The sequence below is a fragment of the Myotis davidii genome, unplaced genomic scaffold, assembly GCF_000327345.1.
Source record: "Myotis davidii unplaced genomic scaffold, ASM32734v1 scaffold59, whole genome shotgun sequence".
Taxonomy (NCBI): domain Eukaryota; kingdom Metazoa; phylum Chordata; class Mammalia; order Chiroptera; family Vespertilionidae; genus Myotis; species Myotis davidii.
In genome coordinates this window covers 3,146,009-3,156,820 of record NW_006293001.1, presented here as the reverse complement: position 1 = coordinate 3,156,820, position 10,812 = coordinate 3,146,009, and the positions used below count along the sequence as shown (strand labels likewise).

Below are 10,812 nucleotides of genomic sequence, written 5' to 3'. Positions count from 1 at the left end.
TCCTCCCCGCGGGACCATCGGGGGCTCTGCGGGCAGCCCCGTCGCTGCCAGGCACCTTGCTGCGCAGCCTGCTGCCCCCAGGCACGGCGCTGACAGCACCTGCTGAGCGGAGAGCAGCAACCTGTCCGTCCGGGTGGGGGGACCTCTCCCTTCTCTGAGCAGGAACCATGACGAATGGGCATTCGGCGGACAAGAATTTCCATTACCTCCTCTCGTGCTTCCGGGCCAGAGTGAGGAGGTACATCGAGGTGGAGCCCGTGCTGGACTACCTGACCTTTCTGCCCGCCGAGGCGAAGGAGCAGATCCAGACGAGGGTCACCACCCACGGGAACATGGGCGCCGCGGAGCTGCTCCTGAGCACCTTGGCGAAGGGCGCCTGGCCCCCGGGCTGGACCCGCGTGTTCGTGGAGGCCCTCCGGCGGGCAGGCAACCCCCTCGCCGCCCGCTACATGGACCCTGAGCTCACGGACCTGCCCTCTCCCTCCAGCGAGAACGCGAACGATGAGTGCTTCCAACTGCTGACCCTCCTGCAGCCCACGCTGGTGGAGAAGCTGCTGGTCAGAGATGTCCTGGATAGGTGCGTGGCGGAGGAGCTGTTGACCGCTGAGGACAGAAGTCGGGTAGGTGTCCGCTCAGGTGGAGCTGGCCTTTTAGGCCGGTCTTGCCACTTGTGGCTGGCCCGTGGATTGGCCCCGTTCCAAATGTTCTTTGACATCTTTGGGTACATCTGGATCCCTCCTTGCTCTGGAAGAGAATATCTAGTCATATATAAAACATAATTTTAAACACAAAAAGGCTTTTTTTTCTAATTCTTGCATTGAAATTAGCTAAAGAGTTACTTCTAGAATGAATGTGTGCTAGTAGAGACTATGTAATGAACACTTACTATGTGCAGTTAGTATATTTTTCAAAATGTATATTCAGAATTCTTGCTCAGAGTAATCCATTGAGGTGTATAATGTTATGAAGTCTGTTTTACAGATGAGAAAACTGAGGCAGGTTAAATAACTTGCCCAAGGTTTCTTAGGAAGATAGTGGCAGGGCTAGTGATTTAGGGCCTGCTGGTATGGAATTTTATGTCTTATTTAGTATACTTCCATACAACAGGGATCAGAACATATGACCCATGGGCTAAGTCCAGACTGCTACTGGTTTTTGCCAGTCCCCAACCTAAGGATGGTTTTTAGATTTAAAAATGTTCAGTGTGTATAAAGCTTTATTAGAACACAGTCATGCTCATTCATTTATATATTATGACTGCTTTTGCAGTTCAAGAGCATTTGGACAGAAACCATATAGCCCACATAGCCTAAATATTTATTATCTGGTCTTTAGAGAAAATATTTGCCAATCTCTGGCTAATATTATACATTTTGCCATTTAGTCTTGTTCCAAATAGGGAAATTACAAATAATACACATGCTTTTTTTTCCCTCTAAAGTTTCAACATTCTTTGAGAATCATAATTGGAGATAATTTATTGAAAAAATATGTCTCTAGTTGTAGTTTTTCATATTACTGAAGGAGTAGTGGGTTTTCTAGGTGTTTTGATAGGGTGAATTTCACAAGTGACTTTACACTTAATGTAATGTTTTATTGTTCATTGTTTTTCAATGAGTAAGAATGTACTATAGGAAGTGTAGAAATGATGACCCATTTAAATCAGACATATTCAGGGTGGGTCATAGGTCAAAAGTCTTATTTTGAAAGGCAAGCAGGGAAGTAAACCCATGACTAAAAATCAAAGGCTCTATCTACCATGCTATGAATTTGACATTTTCTTCTTTCATTCGCTCTTTTTTTAATTTTTTTTTTTAATTTATTGTTTCTATCCTCATTACAAAGTTTTGGGCTTTGGACTCATATCAGCCTATGATGTGACTTAGTCTTAGTGACTAAAGTTAATGCTCCTTTACAGATTTGACAGCCATGCGGCCCGTCCAAAGACCTAAGCCTGCGTCTCATTTTGATGGCTGGTTTTCCCAACAAGCAAATTACTTTACACTGTTGTCTGTAACGTTTATGTAGTGTTGTGTATTGAGAACCAGCTAGAACGCATTACAGTAGTCCAGCTGGATATGACAAATGTGTACATCACCGTGGCAGAATCTTAATTTGGAAGACAGTATGCAGCCTTCAAGCCAGCTGGAGATGGAAGATGGCATTTCCAGCCACAGTAGCTGTTAGGAAGTCCAGAAGCAACAGAGTCCAGTAACACCACAAAGCTGTTTATGTTTGGTGGGGATGGTGTCCCGATTGCCAGTGAAACAGCACTTCTCCTTATTTACTCTAAATATGTCTGCCTATCAGCATCACTTTTGTCTTGCCTGGATTGAATTTCCTCCAGCTAGATTCTATCCAATTTCTTGATTCTGGCAAGCTTGGAGGCAGCTAGCAGTAATGCAAGGGAGTTGACACAAAGAAGATATAGAGTAAAAGGACATTTGTGTACTGATAACAGTTGAGGCCAAAGCAATCCAAACTCTTCCCCCAGGTTCATATTTCAAAGGAGGCCCTGAAAGACAGAGGAGCTATGCATTCGAAGCTCTCTAAGGAGGAATAGTGTCTCTGTGAGATTCTGGAATGTTTTTTGTAAACATAATTTCAATTGTATCATCAGAATAAAAAATAAGCTATGGTGGATGATGGGAAGGGCATTCTAGGTTTAGAAGAAGCTATTGGTACCGAGGTCATTGATGAATGCTTATCTTAAATGGCAAAGTGCAATGAGAAAAGCATGGGAATTTGGAATGGAAAAACCTGGGCTTAATATCTTTGTTTCTTACCATATGTATTAATTTGGACCAAGTTTTTAAGTTCCCTGATCCTACGATTACCCATGAGAATTAATATAATAACGAGAGGTCCGTTGCACGAAATTCGTGCACAGGGTGGTATGTGTGTCCCTCAGCCCAGCCTGCACCCTCTCCAACCTGGGACCCCTCAAGGGATGTCTGACAGTCTTTTCAGGCCCAGTGGGATTGGGCCTAAACAGGCAGTCAGAGATCCCTTTCATAATCCAGGACAGCTGCCTCCCAACCGCTCACCTGCCCCTAACCGCTTCTGCCTGCTAGCTGATCACTCCCTAACCACTCTCCTGCCAGCCTGATCGACTCCTAACTGCTCCCCTGCCGGTCCGATCACCCCCAACTTCCCTCCCCTGCAGACCTGGTTCCCCCAACTTCCCTCCCCTGCAGACCTAGTTCCCCCAACTTCCCTCCCCTGCAGGCCTGGTTCCCCCAACTTCCCTCCCCTGCAGACCTGGTCCCCCCCACTTCCCTTCCTTGCAGGCCTGGTCCCCTTTAACTGCCCTCCCCTGCTGTCCATCTTGTGTCCATATGGGGGCTGCTATCTTGTATGTTGGAGTGATGGTCAATTTGCATATCACCTCTTTATTATATAGTACAATCTCTCCTCTCAGAATATTAATGAACACAAAATCATGTTTATGAAAAAGCTGTTTAAATAGTAAAAAGCTATTTTACTATGATGATGATGATGATGACTTTTTTTATTATTATTCATTTGGTTATATTTCCTTGTGAATTAAGAGAAATTAGAGAATTTAGGTAAATCTCCATGTTGCAATTGAGATCTGCTTCTCAAAGTCCCTGGATTAAACTGTGATTTGAAGAAGAAACTATAACTTTGATCTTTAAGCTCCCAGAACCTAGCCAAGATGAGGTATAGGGTTGGTACTTAATAAATAGTGATTGGTTAATATTTAAGTGATTGATCAATTTATTTTCAAAGAGTTGTCTGGAATAAGAGATACAAACATATGATATGATGAGTCATATCAGCCATTGGGGAATAGATGGATGATAAACATAAGAATTCAAAATTTGATTTCTGAACAACATAAAGTAGTATTCAACTAAGTAGTTAGAACTTATAAAAAAATTGTATTTTCTTTTATTTATTTTCCTGTTTCCAGCAGACAGATTTTACTTGGTCTTTTAGTTTACCTCTCTTGAGCTGTGCGGACTGATATTACGACATTATGGAAATATTTATGTGACCCCTTCTTTTTTCCAGAGTTCATTGCTGTCTAAGTCAGCGAATGGGCCAAAATGTCCAATTAGCATCCTAAAACCGAAGCATGTCAGTACAGGGGCACTCGCTACAGTGAGCTATCACCCATATATATAAAAGCCAAGCAACCGGAACGACTGGAACAACCGGTGGCTATGGTGCACACTGTGGCCGGCCAACCGGCCTGATTGGGAGCAGGGCCAGCCAGCCAACCGGCTAACCTCCCAATTGGCCGGATCAGGGTGGGCTGGCTGGACCCCACCCATGCATGAATTAGTGCACCGGGCCTCTAGTTCTATTATAATGATCCATAAAGTGACTCTTGTACTTATTGCTTAGTCACCAATATTCAAAACAGTATCTAGTATAAGCTAGACATTCTTTCACTATTTGTTGGAAGATTAAACACTGAACAACACTGCAACATAAGCTCCATAAAAACACAGACCTTTGTTAGTCACCAATCTTTTCCCTATCATGGCATCTTTGTGCCAGTCTATAAATTTAAACCAAATCGATGAATAAGTAAATCAGTTACATAAGTTTGTTTGGGTAGTCATTGCACACAAAGTTAAACCTAAGACCATTTTCAGGAGCTGTGATATATGGGTAGGAGGGACAAGTGTATGGAGACTGGAATCCTGTTGCAGCTTCAAAGCTAAATATTTGCCTCCCAAGAATTTCAGCAATCATCTGGTGGAATCTAGTATCTTTACTGGGTTTTAGGAGAACAGATTAAGTTTTTAAAAAATGGGTGGTTACTTTAATGAGTATTGATTTTTTTCTAGCACCCAAAAGGGGGATATTCCTTAAAAACTCAGAGTCTTTTTTTAAAAAAAATATTTTATTGATTTTTTTACAGAGAGGAAGGGAGAGGGATAGAGAGTTAGAAACATCCATGAGAGAGAAACATCCATCAGCTGCCTCCTGCACACCCCTTACTGGGGATGTACCCGCAACCAAGGTACATGCCCTTGACCAGAATCGAACCTGGGACTCTTCAGTCCACAGGCCGACACTCTAGCCACAGAGCCAAACTGGTCAGGGCAAAAAAACACCCAACTCAGAATCTTGATGAAGCTGACAAAATTGCACAGGTATTATATGTAGCTCTACATTCAAATGATAAAAAACACGTATAGGAAATAATGGCATAAGAATCTTTAAATGCCTAAACTCAGAAAGTGCAAAACAAGTTTGACAAATGTAATTTTACAGTAAAAATCAACTCATTAACAGTTAAAGAAAATTTAGTGGACATAAAATGCTTGGGTTTTTAACCAAAGTATTTATTACAGTGCCTGACTTGTTTTTAGGAAAATTCTTTGTGATTAAATTACTTAATAATAATAATAATAATGAGATTACAAACACTTTTGAAGACAAAGAATTTTTATTAGGAGATTAATGAAGCTAGAGAAAAAGGTAAGAAATAAGCAATAATCTGCTTAGAAAATGCTGTGAGAGAGATGAACTGAAATCACCTACAATTTATGAAATTCAAGTAAGCATTTTAAACCTTCTTGCCAGAAAATGAACATAAAATTAGAGACAACTATTGCCTATAATTATAGTATAGGAAGATAGCATTGAAGTCAATTGCTGGGATCCAGTTCTACCTCATCCATTTAATTAGCTGTGTATCCCTGGGGAGGTAACTGGACTTCTCTGCACCTGGGATTTTTTTAATCTGTAAAATGGGTTAATATTGTTACACTCTTTAGGGTTGCTGGGTTAATATATACAAAGCCTTTATAACAGTACTAGAGTCCCGGTGCACGAATTTGTGCATGGGTGGGGTCCCTCAGCCTGGCTGGCGATCGGGGCGTCTCGCCCAGTCCCAGGGCCGATGGGGACCAGCCAGCCAGGGAGGTACAGTGGGAGGGCTCCAGGGCATGTCACAACCCAGGCATGTGCCCTTGACCAGAATTGAACCTGGGACCCTTCAGTCCGCAGGCCAATGCTCTATCCACTGAGCCAAACCAGCTTTTTAAACAATTTCCTAGCCTTAGCTGATTTGGCTCAGTGGCTAGAGTGTCGGCCTGCGGACTGAAGGGTCCCGGGTTTAATTCCGATCAAAGGCATGTACCTCAGTTGCAGGCTCCTCCTCAGCCCGGGCCCTGGTCGGGGCACATGTTGGAGGCGAGCAATTGAGTGTTTCTCTCACATTGATATTTCTGTCTGTCTTTCCCTCTCTCTTCCACTCCCCCTAAAAAGCAATGAAAAAATATCCTCAGGTGAGGATTAAAAAAGAATTTTTTTTTCTAGTTTCCCAGAAGAGACAAAAACAAATCAGAATTTGGGGGAGTAGATCCCAGACATCAGGTGATTCCAAGCTCCTCAGGTGATTCTAGTGCAACAAGGATGGAGAATGCCTGACATTTCTTTTCAGTTGCTTCAGTTTACACATAAAGGAACTGAGGCCCGGAGAGATACAGCAGCTTGCCTAAGGACACAGCAAGCTGATGATGTCCTGTCTGATCGTTTTTCTGGTCGAAATGTGGCTTGTATTCCTCTTTTCTCCAAATGTTTGGTGCTTTATTAAGAACTGGGGAGATGCACTGTGATAATCATTTCATAAATGATCCACATTTAGAAAGATTTGCTTAGATTAAAGGGGAAATTTAATGAAAGCTAACGGTTGTAACAAATAGATGTAGAAATAATTCTGCTCCCTATTTCAAAAAAAAGGGGGAGGGATAATAGAAATAAAATGTTCAGATAATATGAAATACATACCAATTTAAGAAAAATATTATGGTAATGATAAATATTGCAAATATTAAGTAGGCAAGAATATGTGATGATAGTAATGACTTCATAAATGGTGATAGTCAAGAAACAGGAGTTGGATAAGAAATGTTTTGTTTCCCATTTGCAGATCCTATGAGTTAAAAGGAAAAATCAGGTCCTAGAACTACAGACAGAAATGGATGCCAACAGAGGTAAAATGGCTGGAGATTAAAGGCCCTTTCTTTTGCACCTCTTACTCAGAATAACTGAGGTGAAATACTTGCTGCCACAAGTGGCCCTGCTGTTTTCGTGTTGGAAACAGGGCTTTATTTATACTTATGCTTAATTGCTCAATTTTTCTAAAGGTAGTTCCTTTTTAAATTCATTCAGAGGATGTTTGATCTTTTTTAATTCTGCTTTTCTCTTAAAACAGATTTCTGCTGCAGAAAAAAATGGGAACGAGGCAGGTGTGAGAGAGCTACTGAGGAGGATTGTGCAGAAAGAAAACTGGTTCTCTGCGTTTGTGACTGTCCTGAGGCAAACGGAAAACGAAGCCCTTGCCCAGGAGTTAACAGGCACCGACAGCAATGCAGGTACGTCCCGTTCTACACGGGGGAAGCGTCTGCACGTTTTGCCTGGCGATTGAGAGTTTAATGAAGCTCGTAGACAAAGGGCCAAACACTGAGATACTTAGGATCAAAAAAATTTCAAAACTGGAAAGGATTTGAGAGAGCATCTCTTTTATCCTCTTTATGAATGAGGAAACTGCTCTCTAGGAAAAGATTAATTTACAAAATCAGCAAAATGGTTGAGAATATTGGCAGCTGACTCCCAGTCCAATACTCTTTCCACTAGCCATCTTATTTGAGAAATGAGGCAACTGCCTGAAATTTTATTGAGACATTTTTAACATTAAACAGACACACATAAATGGAAAGAAAATGTTTTAATGGTAGTATTACAATTCTGCCTCACAGTCTCCTGGATATTTATATACATTTTAAAGGAATTTAATAAATATTTGATAAAAGGTCTGTCATAACAACATATTTCAATATCACTTCATGTGAGTTTTTAAAATTATTCAATTATAATAACAAAAGTTAACATTATAAAGCATTTCATATGTATTCTTTGTAAAACTTAAACTGCCATATATTTTTCCGAGTACATACCCTATGTTTTCGAAAAATATATGTAAGACAAATTGAAAATTAATTGGTAGTAACTGATATAACTGACTTAGAACCACTTCAAGCTCATGTCAACTCATTCAGTCATTCAGTCAGCCATTCAACTAACACTTCATGAGTGCCAAGGATGAGCCAGACGCTGTTGTAGGGGCTAGGACATGACTTCAAAGAGACATACAAATTCCCTACCCCCATATACCACACTTTCTAATGGAATAAGATACCCAGTAAACTATTTTCTAAGTTATCTATGCAAAATAAAAATATAGTTACTAAATTATTAACAGTATGTTAAACTTTATATTATATTAAGTAAATATCTTAATACTGCCCAGTGGTTTGAAATACACACACACAGGTATACATAAAGATGTGCCTGGCATATATATCTGTATCTATCTATCTGCATATATAATGAGAGACAGAGAAAGAGAAAATAACAATATTTTTACTATGAGGTATTAAAAAGCTCTAAATGTTTGGGGGTAAGTTCTTTTATCTTCACCCCAATGCTTTGCAGTGTCGTATGTTCAAGACTGCCACAAAATGCAAATCTCAAGAGACCTTGCAGCTTTCCCTTCTGTCTTGAACTATTGAAGGAATAAGTGGTGGGGAGGGTGCTTGCTCAGTCAAACTTAGTCAATCCAGCTTTCAAAATCCAGGCAGTAACTCCATGATCTGTCCCCAAGCAGATTCTGCTGTGCAGAAGCTTTTTATTTTGATGTAGTCCCATTTGTTTATTTTCTCTTTAGTTTCCATTGCCCTAGGAGTTGTATCAGTAAAGATATTGCCATGACAAATGTCTGTTATTTTGTTGCCTATGGCTTCTCCTAGGATTTTTGTGGTTTCTGTCTTACCTTTAAGTCCTTTATTTGCTGCTGTAAAAAAGAAGGAACGCTTACTATTTGTAACAGCATGGATGTACCTGGAAAACATTATACTAAGCGAAATAAGCCAGTCAGAGAAAGAAAAATATCACATTATCTCACTTATTTGTGGAATATAATGAATAACAGAAACTGATAAACAAAAATAGAGACAAAGAAGCATTAAACAGACTGTCAAATTTCAGCGGGAAGGCAGGGGAGGGCTGCGGGGGTGAGGGTAAGTGATCAACTGAAGCACTTGTATGCATGCATATAAGCATAATCAATGCATACAGACACTAGGCGGGTGAAGGCATGTGCCGGGGGGTTGGGGAGACCAGGGGGAGGTGAATGGGGGAAGAAGAAGACATATGTGCTACTATTTGTAATACTTTAAACAATAAAAAACAAAACAAACAGACAAACAATAAAAAGCTCTTCAGTAGACAATAAAAAAAAAGAAATAAAAAAGTCTATGATCTGGTGTAGTAAATTTGTCAGTGTTGGAAAAGTATAACCCATGAGCCAAATCGAGACTGCCACCTGGTTTAAAGAAAAATTTCTTTTCAATCAGAAGCATCTTTACTTTGCTTCAGTTCTCTAAGAGGCCTCAGTTGCAACATCAAGATTATGTTTTTTTGTACTTATATGTTACAGCCCAGCCATTGTTTCCATAGCATATCTCCAAGGCCAGTTTGCTAAATCTAGAGGTACTTCCAGCCGAAGCTACATACAATGATGGTGCCAAATTTTTCCTACACACCTCATGGATGAGCTGCTTCAGTTCTCTGAAGAGGCCTCAGTTGCAACATCAAGATTATGTTTTTTTGTACTTATATGTTACAGCCCAGCCATTGTTTCCATAGCATATCTCCAAGGCCAGTTTGCTAAATCTAGAGGTACTTCCAGCCGAAGCTACATACAATGATGGTGCCAAATTTTTCCTACACACCTCATGTTGGACGCCAGGCCAGACCACCCATCTCATGATGAGTTTCCTTTCAAGACCCCATGCAAACACTTCCATTCAGGACAAACATTCTAGGACTTAAACTTCAAAAGGAAATGACGAGTTTGGTTTTCACCCCCAGGGAAATTTTAGCCTCAGTGTATCAAAGGGTATTAGAAAGGGCAGCCTTTAAAATCACAAAAGGCCTTCTCATATCCATCCCCCAAATTAGAGGGTACCTATCCATTTTGCAGTTGTGTTCAGTGACATAATTGTTTAGGAAAGGGTCTAGAAGATTTGCTACAAAGTGTCTTCTAGATTTCTCCGGACACGGACAGCATGTCTGGCAATATTTATCGCTAAGATCTTTTTTTTTTTTTAATTCTACTTTACAAAGTGCCTTGTTAGAAGTTTAACATAATTTTTCAAATTTTAGTTCTTTGAACAATAACAGTCTATGGAGAGTATGTATAATAAATCTCATGTAATGCCTGTGTTAAACACACCTCATCACTCCCACCTAATATTCACATGCCTTCCTCATTACTGTCCTCATTATATGCGATAACCTTGTCTTGATGCTTCTTTCAGAATGACTTGGGGACTAGTTTATCCAGATTCTCTCTGCTCATGTGTATATCCTGGGTGGCCACGCCAAACATTTAATACAAGGGGAGGGTCCTTGTGAAAAGAAAAACAGTGACACCAATTCACCCTTCTATCCCTCCCAGGGCCCATGGCAGGGTCCTGGGATTTCTCCCTCTTTCGACCAAAGGGGATGATGATGGATGCTGGCTCAGGTATGTGGGCTCTCATGAGGGCAGGGAACAGAAGAGACATGTATCTCGAAGCTTCTTTTCTTTTTTTTTAATATATTTTTTATTGATTAAGATATTACATATGTGTCCCTGTCCCCACATCACCCTCCACCACCACCCCCACCCCCCCGTTGTCCGTGTCCATTGGTTAGGCCTCTATGCCTGCATGTAAGTCCTTTGGTTGCTCTTTCCCCTTTACCCTCCCCTCCCCCACCCTC

General features: G+C 40.9%; 1 protein-coding gene across 1 annotated transcript in view; it reads left to right on the top strand.

The window, feature by feature from the left end:
* Positions 1–46: 46 nt before the first annotated feature.
* The window catches only part of IFIH1 (interferon induced, with helicase C domain 1), a 57,485-nt gene continuing 46,719 nt past the window's right edge, over positions 47–10,812 (top strand). The window contains exons 1-2 of the mRNA XM_006766559.2: positions 47–620; positions 7,202–7,361. Coding sequence (XP_006766622.1) covers positions 168–620; positions 7,202–7,361 — 613 coding nt within the window. The 5' untranslated portion in view covers positions 47–167. The remainder of the gene's footprint in view (positions 621–7,201; positions 7,362–10,812) is intronic.